The 17,479-nt window shown below is 44.0% G+C and overlaps 1 protein-coding gene across 2 annotated transcripts in view; it reads left to right on the top strand.

Annotated features, from left to right (window-relative positions):
- Positions 1-17,479, top strand: part of STX1A (syntaxin 1A) — a 73,068-nt gene that overhangs the window by 35,296 nt on the left and 20,293 nt on the right. For both annotated transcript variants that reach the window (XM_034421047.3, XM_060693145.2), the window contains exons 2-3: positions 4,604-4,681; positions 6,663-6,762. In XM_034421047.3, coding sequence (XP_034276938.1) covers positions 4,604-4,681; positions 6,663-6,762 — 178 coding nt within the window. The remainder of the gene's footprint in view (positions 1-4,603; positions 4,682-6,662; positions 6,763-17,479) is intronic.

The raw sequence follows: 17,479 nt of genomic DNA, 5'->3' as shown, positions 1-17,479 counted from the left end.
AGCTGGTGATTGTCTGAAGCAAAATGATTAAAAGAGGCTTCGGTGCCAATAGACACATATTTTAACGGGGAATCAAAATGACATGACATGACACCTGGCTGGTACCTCTTGGCAACAAGGCTTTCCTACCCTTTGTTTCCTGGGTGTCTGATGGGAGGGACCTGTCAACTGCTGCTTGCAAAAAGGGCCAGGGGGCTGAAACAATGGTGGGTAAAAATGGCACAATGGAGGAGGTGGAACTGAGGGGGCGGGAGTTGGGAAGAGAAGAGCTGAGCACAGGTGCGTTTCCAACTCTGGTGGTGAAAAAGGCTTGGTTGATACACAAACAAAAGCTCACAAACCTCTCTAATATACCTAATGCCAAGCCATATTGCTTAGCTGCTGCTCCTTTTGTGTTTGGAAGCTCTCCAGAATCTAGGTGGCACTGTGTCAGATTTATTTATGTACCCTGCCTTTCATTGTAGAAACCTTCAAGCACAGAAAGCCCGTAAGTTTGGATCATTGAGCAAATGGAGGGCCCCACCCAGTCATTTGGAGGAGGGAATGTTCCCCAATCACAAAGAGGAAGATTTCAGAACTTGGTGCACTGTGAAAGGCTTGTGGAGAAGGCCAAGGGCGACATTTGCAGAAAACACAGTTAATAGAGAAGGAAAGAGACACTGGTTCCAAGCTTTCTGAGAGCACCATAGACATTTCTTTGGATAATTTATTTAGTTGGGGAGTGGGAGAGCAGATGGCTTATGTGGGAAAGCCCATCCTTGATGATGTGCCCAACTTTTTCCTGCTTTGCTTAGACTTTAGAATGCTTGAGAAGACTCTCCTGGACTGCTGAAGTCATCATTTGCATCTTTTATAAACATTCCTTTTGTGCTCCTCAGATCCTACCAAGGTCAGTGTTTCCTCAACCTCATCAACTTTAAGATGCCTGGATTTCAACTCCCAGAATGCCTCAGCAAGAAAGCTGGGTGGGAATTCTGGGAGTTAAAAAGTCTATGCATCTTAAAGTTGATGAGGTTGAGAAACAGGTGGCACGCGTAGCCATATTGGTGGGCATGCTCCGGGGCACGCCAGTTGACTTTCAGACTTGCTGGGCTCACCATAAGTAGGGAAACAGCCTGTTTCCTGCCTCCGGAGGGCCTCGGGGGGTAGTGGGGAAGCCCCGTTTTTCTCTCTCCCCAGGCTCTAGAGCCTTTCTAGGAGTCTGGAGAGGGTGAAAACGGCCTTCCCCATCCCCCTGGAAGCCCTCCGGAGGCCGAAAATGGCCCATTTGCCAACTTCCGGAAGTTGGCAAACAGGCTGTTTCCGGCCTCCGGAGGGCCTCCTTGGGTGTGGGGAAGGCTGTTTTTGCCCTCCCTAGACTCCTAGAAAGGTTCTGGAGCCTGGGGAGAGAGAAAAATGGGCCCATCGGGCCATTGCATGCCAGGAGCGTGGGGGGGTCGCATGCGCAGGGCGCATAGAATTATAAGTGTGGGCACACACACACACAAGACATCCCCCCTGCGCTCACCCCACTCCTGGCACGCGATGGCAAAAAGGTTAGCCATCACTGGTCTAGAGGAATGCAAGGGCAGAAAGAAAAAGATTTCCCACCCTAATACAAATCGAGATTTTTTGTTTTAGAATCGGTGGTAGAAATTACCTGGCTTCTGTGGAATCAACCCCAGTTTACTATGGTCACTGACCAATGCTTGGGTTCCTATCCTTAATAAAGAACTGAAGCAACGGTATAAAATGCAAACTAAATAGCCCTTAATAAGGATGCGAACCATTACTTTGACTGCAGAAGATCATTCTTCTTTAATAGCAACATGGCTCTGTAATCAACTGGACAGTGAGTTCTTCCCTGTGCCAAATCCCAGTCTTCTTTTCACTGATGCTGTAGTGACCCTGGAGCATTGTTCCTGAGAAAGGAAGGGCACCCTCTGCTCCCAGCTGCACCCACTCCTTCTGAGGGAGAAGTTGCCATGACGACTGTCAGCTGTGATTTGGGGCCACCAGAATGGGATGTGGCCCCGACCTGGAATGCTCCCTCTTCGTGAAGCAAGAGAGGGAGGACTGCAGAGGAGGACGACTCTAGAGATTTGAGGCAATGCGCCCACGCATGGTTTGCCATTTCCCTGCAAGGAATGTGATTGCTTGAGATGCAAGTGCAAACGCCCCAGCTGAGTTCCTGTGCTGCCACACAGGGCTGTAGGAGCCTCAGGCACATGGCAGCACCTTCTCACCAGGAAGAGAGGCAGCCTACGCCGCCTCCTTCTTGACTCCTCGAAGAAACCTTTGTTTAGAATCGTGCTTCCCGAATCTCACATTTTGAGGAGGAACTGATTTAGTCCTGGGCAAACTGCTATTCTTGACTATTACCCATTTTAAACAGAGGAGGAGACATATGTCTGGAAATCAGAGCATTTCTCTGCCAAGACTGTTTCCACTCTCCAACCCTCAGGTTCAGTCTTACAACAGCCCACACCTCTTTCCCTCACAGCTATTGTGAACAGAGGTGGGGGCTGTTGCTCATATCCCAAGATGTCAGTGGTCCATATGGCGCCAAAGTAAGGGTTCCTATGTTGCTTCCAAAGCATCTTTACCTCTTTCTGGATCCAAATACAGATTGTGAGTCAGTTGTCAGCTGACTCTGCAGCCCACTTGTGAGGACACTGAAGCTTGAAGGCAGCTGGTCAGATGTGGGGTGGCAGGGTCCTAAGAACTGAGTGATGGAGATTGGCAGGAGGTCTTAAACCTGAGAAACCAGCTTGCCCCCAAATTCCAAGGAGCTCCAGCAACACAAAGCACAAGTTTTGCAATTTGACTTTTGAGGTAGTTGAACCAGAAAACATGTGCTTGGCTATTCAGCAAGGATGTTAAATGTGGGGGCACAGAATTAATTACTAAAGGAACAGCAGTAAGGAAAGGCTCTTTTGTCCCATAGCTGCAATATATTTTCCTAGTTGATCATGAAATCTGATGTTTACAGGTAAACCTTGAAGTGACTTTAAAAAAAGCTACTTACAACCTGTCTTCAAAGTTACAACTGTTGCTTCTCCCCCGGTCACCTGGTCGCATTTCAAGCATTGGAAACCAGCTTGAAATTTATGTTCATATTTAGATTTATGCTCAATTGCAGCGTCCTCTGGTCGCATGGTCACAATTTGCAATGTTTTTCCAGTATGACAAAAATGATCATAAAGGTGCCAGTCATGAGGTGCCTCAATTTACGACCGCAATAGCTCACAAGCGAAATTCTGAACTCCATTGTGTTGTAAATCAAGGATTACCCATATTTTGCGCAAAAAGGATTAATAAATACATGATTAACATCAGGATCAAGGAAAAAATATCGTAACATTTTGGTCTCCCAGGATTTTTCATTACAGATCTTAGAGTAGCATTTTGGAACAAAGAAACTTTACGGCAATATCACAATGAATTGGGCTACTGCTGAATTCCCAGATATCACAAAAAGTTTCAAGCTATTTCAGAAGGTTTCAACAAACACCTTTTTTTTTAACATATTACAAATGTTAATTGATAAGCCAGTTATAATCTGTTTCACTCATAACTTGCATCCACACAACCACCCTGTCTTATTTGCTCCTCCTATCCCTCTCCCACTTCATCCCAGTTTAAACTTACATCAGCTTAGCCATTCCATGTTTGTGATGAAGTAAGGGGCAGCTGATAGAAGCTTATGCCTTTTGATGAAATGCATTAGTGGGAAAAAGTGGCAGCAGATCTTCTATGGTTTCTTGTTCTTCAAAAGGAGGATTATGTACAGAATTTTGTAGGGGGGTGGGGGAATGCATTCTGTGTTTCAGTGAGAGGCACCAATTTTGAGTGTGCCCTAAAGGTATGTGGGAGTCAGATTCTGAGAGGGCAAAGGTATTCCGGATCCAGTATGACACCCTTGCTGTGACTGTCATTTACTCCTTAAAGGAGTTTCTTGCTAACACAAAATCAGTGTTGCTTGAATCAAATGGGGCTTGGACAGAACCTGTGGCTACTGTGATGACAGGAGTGTACTGTATTACTTCTTGCTTCTGGCTGAATTAGGCTTGGTACAATTTTGATCAAAGTTAAGGAAATTTGTCCCTAATATATATATATTTTCTTCCTATATTTCAGCCCTTCTCTTCATGGTTATTGCCTTAGGGGAGAGTAAACACAGCCCAAGGCACAGATATAGAAAGAACATAGTAGATGGTAACCCCATATAGTGCAGAAATGTAATAGTGCTTCTGCTTTCCGTTCACTTTGAAGAAAGGATGATTTATTACCCTGTTTCTCCCAAAATAAGACGTCTTCTGATAATAAGCCCAATTGGGCTTTTGAGCGCATGGCAATAAGGCCAAGTGCTTATTTCAGGGTTCAAAAAAATATAAGACAGGGTCTTATTTTCAGGGAAACACGGGAGCACTAGAACAACTCAGAAATGAATGAGTTGGAAGAATAGGAATCAATGCATAGCTGACTTTGTCCTTGGGGGGAAATCAAAGGTACTATCCAGCTGATGTCTGCTCCGGCCTTATGATGCAGAATTTAGGTCTTGCATTATTTGAGGCAGCCCTTTGAGATTCCAGATATTGAAATTATGTTTTTTACCTTGCAGGCCAAGGACAGTGATGATGACGATGAGGTTGCTGTTGGCGTGGATCGGGATCGTTTTATGGATGAGTTTTTTGAGCAGGTGATAAATCTTTATTTCCTAATTATTACTTAGTGTATGGCATATCATACATGGACTTGCAATATATATTAACATTTCACCTAGATTAAAACGCGGTAAAATATGAATGTTTAAATATGAATGTTTAAAATGTGGATTCTGATCTAGCTGCCCCATCACTGTTGATGGGAGGGGAGTGTCTTGCTCCCTCGGATAGGGTCCGTAATCTTGGCGTCCTGCTTGATTCACGGCTGTCTTTAATGGACCATCTAACGGCCATGACAAGGGGGGCATTTGCGCAGGTTCGCCTGGTGCGCCAGTTATGCCCTTTTCTAGACAGGGACACCCTCCGTACAGTCACTCAGGCTCTCATTATCTCTCGTTTGGATTACTGCAATGCCCTCTACATGGGGCTGCCCTTGGGGTGTACCTGGAGGCTCCAACTGGTCCAGAATGCGGCCACGCGAGTAGTTACGGGTGCGTCCCGTTACTTCCATATAACACCACTATTGCGCGAGCTGCACTGGCTGCCGGTGGTCCTCCGGATTCGCTTCAAGGTGCTGGTACTCACCTATAAAGCCCTTCATGGCACGGGCACGGGGTATTTGCAGGAACACCTCCTACCGGCCTCCCACCGCCCAGTGCGCTCACATAGGTCTGCCCTCCTCTGGGTCCCCTCAGCTAGACAGTGTCGGCTGGCGGTCCCCAGGATGAGGGCATTCTCTGTGGCCGCACCGACCCTCTGGAATGGGTTGCCCACCAAGCTCCGGACAGCCCCCGACCTCCACACCTTCCGTGCCGACCTAAAGACATGGCTCTTCCACCATCTTCCTTGATCTGCCGTGGATTTTAATTTGGATATTTGGGGATTTTTAATTTGGTTTTAATACTATTTAATTTTTACTTATTGTCAGGTTTTTTATTGTTGTGAGTCGCCCCGAGTCCTACGGGAGAAGGGCGGCATATAAATCTGACCAAACAAACAAACAAACAAACAAATAAATAAATAAATAAATAAATAAATAAATGATCTATATTCAGTTACCAATGTCTAGGCCAACTAGCCCTTGAAGCGCGGTATTGTTTAGCAATAGCACTTAGACTTATATACCGCTCCATAGAGCTTTATAGCCCTCTAAGCATATTGCCCACAACAATCTGAATCCTCATTTTACCGACCTCAGAAGGATGGAAGGCTGAGTCAAGCTTGAGCCTGTCAGGATCGAGCTCCTAGCTGTAGCATGAAGTGGTATATGCATAAATTGTTTCAACTCCTGCCCTCAAAATGACGCTATAGAGCACACCAAAACAACTAGACACAAGAACAGTTTTTCCCCGAAAGTCATCACTCTGCTAAACAAATAATTCCCTCAACACTGTCAAACTATTCACTAAGGCTGCATCACTATTTCTATTAGTCTTCTCATCGTTCCTATCACCCATCACCTCCCACTTATGGCTGCATGACTGTAACTTTGTTGCTTGTATCTTTACGATTTATATTGGTATTGATTGTTTCCTAGTATGATTTGATTGCTTATTTGTACCCTATGACTATCATTAAGTGTTGTACCTTACGATTCTTGACAAATGTATCTTGTCTTTTTATGTACACTGAGAGCATATGCACCAAAGACAAATTCCTTGTGTGTCCAATCACACTTGGCCAATAAAGAATTCTGTTCTGTTCTGTTCTGTTCTGTTCTGTTCTGTTCTGTTCTGTTCTACTCTACTCTACTCTACTCTACTCTACTCTGCTCTACTCTACTCTACTCTACTCTACTCTACTCTACTCTACTCCTACTGTACTCTACTCCACTCCACTCCACTCCACTCCATTCCATTCCATTCTATTCTATTCTATTTAAGTCTAACTGCTGTTGCTATTTCACTGATCAATTTTTAATATATCAATCCCAAGATGTGTAGCATCCATTATAGCTGGCTTCAGGATCCAGAGTTTTAATTCTGCAATCATATCAGGCTTTTTTTCCCCCCTCAGGTGGAAGAAATTCGTGGGTTCATAGAGAAGATCTCAGAAAATGTGGAAGAGGTGAAGAGAAAGCACAGTGCCATCCTCGCTGCCCCAAACCCTGACGAGAGTGAGTAAGGTTGTGCCTTGCATTTCTTTCACGACTGATCAAGAAAAGCAGTAGGATTTTGCTAGGGAGAGAGAGTTGTATCATGGTTGCAGTTAGAATAAACGCCTTCACTGCAGGGGTGGGATTCTACTGGTTCGGATCAGTTCAGGCGAACCGGTAGCTCCGACGATCAGCTAGGCCCGCCCGCCCGCCCCTGCGCTTTACTTACCTTTATCTTGCAGCTGATTAGCTCGGCAGAGCGGATTGCCGTGCCTCGGCTGTTTTAATTCCCTAGCACAGAGGTGGGCAAATATGGCCTTTTACAATCTGTGAAAGCTTGGCTGTCTCAGGAATTCTGGGAGTTGAAGTCCACAGGTTGTAAAAGGCCACATTTGCCCACCCCTGCCCTAGCACTAACACGGAAGGTGATTTTTCATTGAACTGCGCACGCAAGACGCAGCAAAGCGCGCGATCACCAAACCGGTTGTTAAACCAGAAGGATCCCACCACTGCTTCACTGCATTGTCTCATTCATGTAAACCAGATAGAAATCAGAAACCTAGTGCAAAGATGGAACATGACCACAGGATTCCATGGAAGTTCAACAAGAAAGGACCTGAAGCTAGTATCAGGCTGTTCAGCCATCTGGTTTTCTCATCGGTGTTCATGCTTGTCAAAGATTTTTGTCTTGAAATGCTTCCAGATTTGGTTTTTCATTATGCAGCTTCCCTGCCTCGTTCATGGAATTTGACAGGGAGATCCAGATTATGTTACCAGACACTTTTAATGGTTTTTTTATGCCTCTCCCCCTACTTCTATCTATCTGTTTGGTACAACAAAAAAATCTACCGTGGAGGGAAAGTTACAAAGGCTGCAGGATGCCTTTCAGTTGGTAGTGTTAGGTGTTAGCCATGTAGAAGCAGCTTTGCATTTTAGATTAGCCAGCTGGAAATTCTTTTTTTGTTGTTGTTCGGAGGGCTGCCCCCCACATGGATCTCTGCTACTATGCAACCCCTATTGTGTCTAGCTTCATATTTTCCCTGCTCTGTTCCAAACAATTGAACGTTCTCTCCCGTGGCAAGTGTGAGTGCTGCGTAAATATTAATTAACTCCCTTGCCTGATTCGTGTGAGCACATTAGAACAAAGCACTCTGTAATTAGATATGCCTTAATTTAGACAGCAGAACCTAGCACTCTTCTGTCCATCTCACAGTAGGAAGCTCTTGGCATGACCAGAGGTGGGTGGCCCCGGGTGCAGAAAAAATGATCGCATGAAGCCCAATAGATCACTTCATGGCTGATCCAGCTGCTCATGTGATCTAAACTTTTCAGGGGAGAATGATATGATCAGGGGACAACAGTGAAATCATATGTAGTTTAAGAGCTCCATCTCAGAATCTGTCACAAGGCTGGAAGGTACTGGGTTCCAATCCTAGTCTATGCAGAATGCAGCACAAACATTATCGAATAAATAAAATGAAATTGTCCCGCAGAGACTGAGCCAAATAACTTTAATTTTTTTTATCAAATTTCGAAGCTAATTGACTTCTTGACAACTTTGGATTGTCTTGATCAACTCTAGACAGCTTACAAACAAAAAGAAAACAATACATGTTAAAAAGGTCACAATCAACTAGAAGAAGAAGAAAAAAAAGAACACCGCTTAGGGGGGGCCGAAAGCCCTACTAAGCAGGTATATACAAAAGTATGAAGGCTATTGCTTAACGTATTGTAAGCCGCCCTGAGTCTCCGGAGAAGAGTGGCATATAAATCGAACCAATAATAAATAAATAAATAAATAAATAAATAAATAAATAAATAAATAAATAAATAAATAAATAAATAAAAACTAACTAACTAACTAACTAACTAAATAAATAAATAAATAAATAAATAAATAAGAACAGTTCACCAATGGTAAGTAAAGGATGCTTGATAGTCCTTTGAGGTAGTCCAGACAGGAAGCACATCATGCAGCGGTAGCTGAAAAAGCCAATGCAATCCTAAATTGCATTAACAGGGGGATACAATCAAGATCAAGTGAAGTACTAATACCACTCTATCAAGCCCTAGTAAGACCACACCTAGGGTATTGCATCCAGTTTTGGTCACCACACTATTAAAAAGATGTTGAGACTCTAGAAAAAGTACAGAGGAGAGCAACCAGGATGATTAGGGGACTGGAGACTAAAACATACGAAGAACGGTTACATGAACTGGGCATGGCTAGTCTAGTGAAGAGAAGGACCAGGGAAGACATGATAGCCGTCTTCCAATAGTTGGCAAACGGGCCGTTTTCGGCCTCTGGAGGCCTCCGGGCAGTGGGGAAGGCCATTTTCACTGTCCTCCGACTCCTAGAAAGGCTCTGGAGGCTGGGGAGAGCAAAAAACAGGCCTATGGTGCCATTGTGTGCCAGGAGTGGGGGGAGCGGGGGGGTTGCACATGCATGCGCAGGGGCAGGGTGCGTAGAATTATGGATGTGGGCATGCATGCCCGCGACACCCCCACCCCACCCCACTCTTGGCACGCGATGGCAAAAGGGTTAGCCATCACTGGTGTAGGGTCTCCTGCTTGAGCGGGAGGCTGGATTAGATGACCTATAACAGTGATGGCTAACCTTTTTGCCATCGCGTGCCAAAAGCAGGGGGAGCGGGGGGGTCGCGGGTGCGGGTGCCCACATCCATAATTCAATGCACCTCGCCCTCCCGCGCATGCACATGTGACCTTCCCACATTCCTCCTGCTTTTGGCACGTGATGGCACGGTGGGCCCGGTAGGCCCGTTTTTCCCCCTCCCCAGGCTCCAGAGGCTTTCTAGGAGCCTGGGGAGGGCAAAAACAGCCTTCCCCATCCCCCCCGGAGGCCTTCCGGAGGCTGGAAACAGCCAGTTTCCCGACTTCCGGTGGGACCAGAAGGTCTGAAAATCAGTTGGCTGGTGCGCGCATGTGCACTGGAGCTGAGCTAGGGCAACACTCGCGTGCCCACCAATATGGCTCCACGTGCCACCTGTGGCACCCGTGCCATAGGTTCGCCATCACGGATCTATAAGGTCTCTTCCAACTCTGTTAATCTGTTATTCTCACATACCATTACAGAGCTCCACTATCATTTTATTCTAAAGCCTAGGAGAACTACCAGGTCCCTAACAATGTCCTAAATGTTATAAGAGTGGAGCCACATGAATCTCTGGGGGATATCATTCCAGAAGACAGGTCCAGACTGGGCTCCTGTAAGATGATACTGTTTAATTAATGGGACCCAGGGCGCAATCACTCTGTATGATCATATCCAATTGTTATAAGAAAAGGTAGTTGCTATTTTCCTATAATGGAGGTAGGATAACAGAGCTACAGGCAAGAATCAGGCAAGGGAGTTATAGTTAGAGGTGGTATTCAGCCAGTTCAGAGTAGTTCGAATGAACCGGTAGCGGCAACTGCAGGTGGGCCGGTCCCCACCCCCACCCCCATCCCCCACCCTGGGGTAATGCAGTCCTATTTAGTCATGTTTTTGAGGCTGGGTGCATGTGTGGAAGGTGTGTGCGCAAGCAAAGCGCATGCACGGAAGGTGTGCGTGTGTGTGAAGTGAGTGCGCGGGCAGGCAGGCGGCGAACCAGTGGTAAGAATATGTGAAACCCATCGCTGGTTATAGTAAATATCTTTCCACCACTCCTTCCAGAGGGAGCGCTTAGAACTGTTGTGACACTGCTTCCTGTAGAATAGTGGGCCCTTCCTTCCGTGTTTTCTCAAGTCTTCTTCGATTAAGTTCCCTTCTGGCTTTTCAATTTGACACTGGAGAAAGGGAATGGGGCTATCCCTTCCCACACGAAGCAGTGTCTTCTAAGCTCCACTTTCAGAGTGAGTAGAGGGGAAGCACCCACTTTAGAATGCCTTGTCTCCACTGTATAGTGTTTCCCTAAAAATAAGCCCTCCCCTGAAAATAAACCCTCCCCAAAAATACTTAAATGCATGCACAGCTGGTCCCCGCCATTTCCTTTGATTATGGTTAGGGAGACAAAGCTGGAAATCAGGTAAGACAGCAAGAGGAGCCCCATCTTGCTCCATGCGCCCCATAATAATAAGACCTCCCTGCAAATAAGGCCAACGGCTTATTTCGGGTTTCAAAAAAATATAAGACAGGGTCTTATTTTCGGGGAAACACGGTAGTAAATGGGCATTCATGGCAAATCCAATGGATAGTTTGGACAAGAAGGCACTCAATGGTGGCTTGGTGCTTCAATACTATTATTTCTCAATCTTGACCATTTTAAGATATGTGGTCTTCAACTCTCAGAATTTCCCAGCCATCAAGTCCACCTTCAACCCCCAAAAGCTCTGTGTGGCTTTAGGTCAATCAATCTATCTGAACCAACATACTTCATAGGATTATGGTGGCACAGTGGTTACTGCCAAGAGTTCGATCCTGACCGGCTCAAGGTTGACTCAGCCTTCCATCCTTTGTGGACGTGTCCATGATTACCTTTACAATAAAATAGACGTTTACCACTGCTTTCTTTCACAAATTTTTCTTTCCAACTTCCTGGTCTAGCCTACAAACCTGGTCTTCCCTAGGCATCTTCTATCCACCCTAAGCAGAGAGTTGGACTAGAAGACCTCCAAGGTCCCTTCCAACTCCATTATTCTATCCTGTCCTGTCCTGTCCTGTCCTGTCCTGTCCTGTCCTGTCCATGTAGGAAACAGGTCCAATCCAGCTAAGGTTGTTAACGTCAGCTAAGGTCAGCCAGCTGGGCAAATTTCTGCAATATTGCTAAAAACAATAGTTTGACATCCTTAGCAGTGGCTGAGTCTGTAATAATGCTCATTACAATTTCCTAGCAAATGTTGCAAGCCCTGCTTCTTTTTCAAGTCACGCTGATATGAAAAGCAGAAGAGCAAACTGGAAAGTGCTTTTCTGGCTAGTTAGTAGCTGGTTGACCAGACCAGCATATCTTTCTCCCCTGCCTTGAAAGATGGTATCCATATAGTCTGTCGTACTTCACCAAGTTGTGCCATTCCTTGTTCGTTCAATTCCTTGTTTTCTTGCTTCCTCTGACAACTCTTTGTTCTTCTTGTGTCTGCTGTAGGCATTCTGTAATTAGGGCTTGTGTGGGATGGGCTCTCGGGATTCAGCGGGCAAATGCTTCAACTTGCAGAAAGGATAGCTGGATTTAGATAATTTCTTCCAGGCTTAGCCCTCATTTCCTCCCACCTCAGTTGCCTACGTTCCTGTTGCATTCCCCAGACAGATGCCATCAGTCTCTCTGCGGCTGCCCACTTGGTAGCTGGATGCTTTGCTTTCCCTTCTGCCTTTCATGCTCCCCTGGAGTTTCAGTCAAGCCTTTTGTTGCCCTGTGCCCTCAGCATGAGCCCAATTTTCGGCTGCTCAGTTGTTTAAATTAGATTTGCCTGGTTCTCCCCACTTTACTGTATTCACAAGCCTGAAGTTCATCCGATTGCTATACTACTCTGCTGACAAACAACCCAAGCATGGTTTGTGCATGCCATCTGTGGCAATAAGAGGCTTGGATTTTTCTCATCAAAAAGGAATATGCTAAAATACAAAAATCCCGTGGCTTGATTCAGAAATGACAGATGAAAAAAAAAAAAGAACAATCCTTACTGTAGTAGAATAACATCTGACCCTAAACCCTGAGATTGAGTATAAAATCTCGCAAAGCTATTTTGTAGCAAGTGTGTGAATTGTGCATGTGATGTGTTTTGCTGTGCAAGTTGACTTGGAAGCAAGTCATCTTTGATGGAATTTATTCTTGGATAAATTTACTTGGGATTGTGTGACTAAACACTGGAATGTTTTCTACGCTGCCTTCGGTCTGACCTAAGCGTAGTACACAAAATTATCTGCCACAATGTCCCACCTGTCAATGACTACTTCAGCTTCAACCATAACAATACACGAGCACACAATATATACAAACTCAAGGTAAACCGCTCCGAATTGGATTGCAGAAAATATGACTTCAGCAACAGAGTGATCAATGCCTGAAATGCAGTACCTGACTCTGTGGTTTCTTCCCCAAACCCCCAAAACTTTAACCTTAGACTGTCTACTGTTGACCTCATCCCATTCCTAAGAGGTCTGTAAGGAGCATGCATAAGCGCACCAATGTGCCTATCGTCTCTATCCTACTGTCCCCATTTATCCGTATCCATTTCCTGTATTCATAATCGCTTTTATACTTATATCTGTTATCTTATACATGCTTGACAACAATGGTGGGTTGCTCCCGGTTTGGTCCGGTTCTGTAGAACTGGTAGTAAAACCAGTGGGAGGCTCCGCCCACCCGCCACAATGTCATCATGTGTGATCTGCGCATGCGCAGAAGAGCATGTGTGCGCTCCCATTGCGAACCGGTAGTAAAGGTAAGTAGAACCCACCCCTGCTTGACAAAATAAATAAATAAAATAAATAAATAAATAAAATAAAAAAATAAAAAAAATAAAAATGAATAAAAATAAAAATGTCTAGCAGGCCAATCATCCCAGTTCAGCGGAAGGCCATTCTTTTAGCAACAGGTTTTAGTGTCATCCAACCCTTGACTGAGTCAGCCAAAAGGGACCACCACAAGAAAATCTAGATTGTTCTTAACAATACCCTGCTGGTATAATGTTGAGCTTGATCAGGGTTTTTAAACTAGGGAAAATAATGGAAAGAGTTTCCTCTGATTGTCTATGGAGATTCTCAAGTCATCCAGGCCATGGTTGTCCCAAAGGTGCTTTTTCAAAAGGCAACTGGATTTTGTTTTTCCTTGAAGAGGTTTTGCTTCTCATTCAAGAAACTTATTCAGTTGTGACTCAGTCTAACTGACTCAGTTATGATTCAGTCAGAACTAAAGAAGCTTCTTAGATGAGAAGTGAAATGTCTTCAAGGAAAAAGAAAGTCCAGTTGACTTTTGAAAAAGCATCTTTGGGTTACCTCTGATTCTTCGTTCCTTTTATATCATAGTGGAATCCACTATCTGTTTCAGTGTAGTTCAGGATTCTCCGCTCTCATACAATCATAACATTTAAGGAACATTTGGAAATTATTTATCCCAGCTTTCCTTTGATCTTACCCACTGCTGATTTGAAAGAATTGCAGCTTTCACAATTTTTAGATAGTATGAGTAGCGGTTGCAGAGTTCTGAAAGGAAAAGAATCAAGATATGACAAATTATGAGGGACTGGCCTAATGAACTCATTACACGATCTGCTTGCAGGGTACAGTGGCAGCATCTCTACAGTCCAACCACTTTTTCAGGGTGCTTATTGAATGAGAACCCACTGCCTGAAGACAGCCTTTGGGCAACAGTTCTTGCTGTAAGAAAATTTTCTGTTGAACTGAAATCTACTTCTCTACTTCTCTGCAGCTCCTTTTTTTGAAATAACTGGGCTCCACCTAATGCTTATTAGCTCTGAGTTCCCATCATTTTTGCTTCTTCTAAACATGCACAATACTTTAAGTTCTTAGTTGTGGTAAAAAATAAAAAAAAAAAGCTAAAGGAGTCCCTGCAGATTTTACTCCGCTAGTCGTTCCTGACTCTACGGCAGGGGTGTCAAACTCAAGGTCCGTGGGTCAGATCTGGCCCGCGGGGTGATTAGATCTGGCCCACAGGGCCGTCCTGGAAATAGTGAAGGACTGGCCCGCTTTCGGCTGCGGCGGCCTTCTGCAACCCTTTGCCAGCAAAAATGGAGCTTGGGAGTGGCTTGAGGGGTCCTCCCTAGCTCCATTTTCACTGGCAGAGCACTTGGGTCTCCACAGGCACCCCCAACATGAGTGACATCGAGCTGGCCACGTCGAGCTGACCACACACACCCCCCGAGGTCAAACACAACCCTGATGCGGCCCTCAATGAAATCGAGTTTGTCACCACTGCTCTAGGGGGTGGTGCTCATTTCCGTTTCAAGGCCATTGAGCCAGAGCTGTCCAAAGACATGTCCGCGGTCATGTGACCAGCATGACATCACAGAGCACTGTTACCATCCCTACTCGCATTTGTATGCTTTCGAACTGCTAGGTTGGCAGGAGTGAGGCGAGGACGGGAGCTCACCCCATCACTTGGCTCTCAGGTGTTGAACCTGGGCTGCTGGTTTTCCAGGCGACAAGCCCAGCATCTTAACCACTGAGCCACCGTTCCACCCTCTTAGTTGTGGGACATGGTCTAATTGCCCAGCTTTTAAACTAACTCCTACTTTTAAAATCTATCCCTACAGAATTTTACTAATAATGGCTAGAAAGAACCATCTCTCCTTTTCTCTCTTCCACACACGCCCCCCCCACACCGTCTCAAAGATTTCTCTCTATGCACTTGTTTCATAGGCCATCCGTATTTGCACAGCTGCAGCTGGATCAGTGCTTGGAACATGTTGTCAGCCTTCATCTTCATGTTGCTATGCCATCCACTTCCTCAAATGATAGCCGGCTTCTCTGTGGCTCCAAGATGTCGCTAATGAGCTTTGGGTCACATATAAAGGATGGAAACATTGATTTCCCAGACTGAGTTGGTGTGGCTTATTAGCCATTGTAAACACCTACACTGTGCAAGACAGAAATTGCTCCCTGGGGATGTGTTTGCCTTTGAAAATCCAGAAGATTTTTATTAGATGAGAAACGGTTACTTCAAAAGCGGAATAGCAGAAGATACTGGGGAAGGGGATTGTTGAAGAAAGCATAGAGCTTTAATTTTACAAATAGCAAAGATCTGCTGGTGCAGAGATAAAATATTGCATTTGTTATACAGCTTCCTCTTTACTCCTCCCAAAATATAGACATTTCATAATATATCGCACTGATTATTTGACTGGAAAGCAAGAGATAAATCGAAACAAAGAAGAATGTGCTATATTTTAAAAGGAAATGTAACAAAGGCAATGTAGGAAGGAAAAATCCATACAAGCTCCTTATTAATTGTCGCCTTTTGTTCTCCAGTTTTTTACACAGAATTTAGATGGCATCAGCTTCCTATATTCCAGTATTTTTCTGGACTGTCCCCCCATTTATTTATATATCTGATCTGTATTGCATAATGTGTGAGTCCAATGATTAATTAGCGATTTAAAAAAGCTAATTCAGCCAATCCTGACTTTAATATCTGCACAACATGTAGGTAGCACAGCTTTTTCTGTTTGTACCTAATGGTGGATTAACATATCAAATGAAGCCTTAAAAGAGCTAACAGGCAGCTCTTGACTTACTCATTTGGTGACCGTTCAAAGTTACAACGGTACTGAAAAACATGACTTTTGACTCTTTTTCACACTTATGACTGTTGCAATATCCCTGTGGTCATGTGATGAGAATTCAGACACTTGGCAACTGGCATGTATTTATGGCAGTTGCAGTATCTTGGGGTCATGTGATCAACTTTTGCGACCTGACAAACAAAGTCAATGGGGAAGCCAGATTCACTTAATAACCATGTTCCTAATTTAACAACTATGGAAAGATTGTAAACTGGGACAAAACTCATTTAACAACTGTCTTGCTTAGCAAAAGACACTTGGGCTCAATTGTGGTTGTAAATCAAGGACTACCTGTATTTGGTTTTGGCTTGATATGAGTCTGTGTAAACAGAGTCAATTAAACCTTGCTGTAGACCACATCTGAAGCTGTGGTTTGTTATTGGCTTGTTACCCTAGTATGACAGATAAACAAAGATGCATGATTTGCTTGTGGCTTCATAGTTGGATTTTGTGCTCTGCCCAGACTTGAAACCAATCCAGTATTGTGGGTATTGTGTGCTTCTATGAACTTATGAATCCATATTCTCTATATTGAAACTATCAGTTCAGAATCATCCTAAATTGCTTACAATTTTTCTTAAGGTGAGTGACAGTATGAGGTTGCAAATGAGAAATAAGGCTTTTAGTTTCTTTTTTCCTTGTCCCTCTATGTTCCTACTAGGTTTGCATGGCCTCATTTGATGGAGAAACATCACATTGAACAGCTGTTTTTGCTTCATTTTCTTCATTTTGCCGTAATAATTATCTCACTTCATAATAAATAACCTCGTGAATTGTTCATTTTATTTTTAGTTATTGTCTTGGCAAAAAAATAGATATATTTAGCTAGTTTCTCTTTAAGCAGGAGAAGGCAGTTTTGGTACCCAGCCTTCCATTATTAAATAATATCAGCATTCTATTAATATTTGCTACTTATTAATAAAACATTTTGTGTACTGTGAACCACATGGAAAGGAGTAATGTCCATTAAATGGATAGGCGTGATTTGGGAAGAGAGCTTAAAAAAAAAAAGATTTGGGTGTGAGGACTTCTTTCTATTTTTGCAATTTTAAGTAGTCCAAATGGATTTTAATGAATATTTTGCTTTTGTTTCATGTTGAAACTTAGTGAACTGTTCTATCAGTGTTTAGTAATTTGCTGCTGAATTTCAACAACACAGTTCATAGGAGGAAGAACTTCGGGAAACTCAGAAATTAAGGATCAGGTACAGAATAACTTCCTGGACTGTAGACATAGATACCAATAAAGGAGAATATTTGTAGCTCAAGATTGAACTGTGGGATCTTTGATGCTCTCTGAGCTTTGATGATTTCTTGCAGATATTTTGTTATTCAATTGCAAAAAACAAACAAACAACAACAACCAACCAAGCTCAGAGACCACCAAGGACTCCCCAATAGAAATAAATATAATAAGTAGAAATTCCAAGCTAGGCATTGCATTTTATTAGAAACTCACACGTTGTCTTAGATCAGTAGTCTGGAAGCATATTTTCCAACTAAAA

Source organism: Pantherophis guttatus, chromosome 1, assembly GCF_059756535.1.
Source record: "Pantherophis guttatus breed Tessera chromosome 1, ASM5975653v1, whole genome shotgun sequence".
Lineage (NCBI taxonomy): Eukaryota > Metazoa > Chordata > Lepidosauria > Squamata > Colubridae > Pantherophis > Pantherophis guttatus.
Note: the sequence above shows the minus strand (reverse complement) of the source record. Positions and strands in the feature narration are given on the sequence as shown.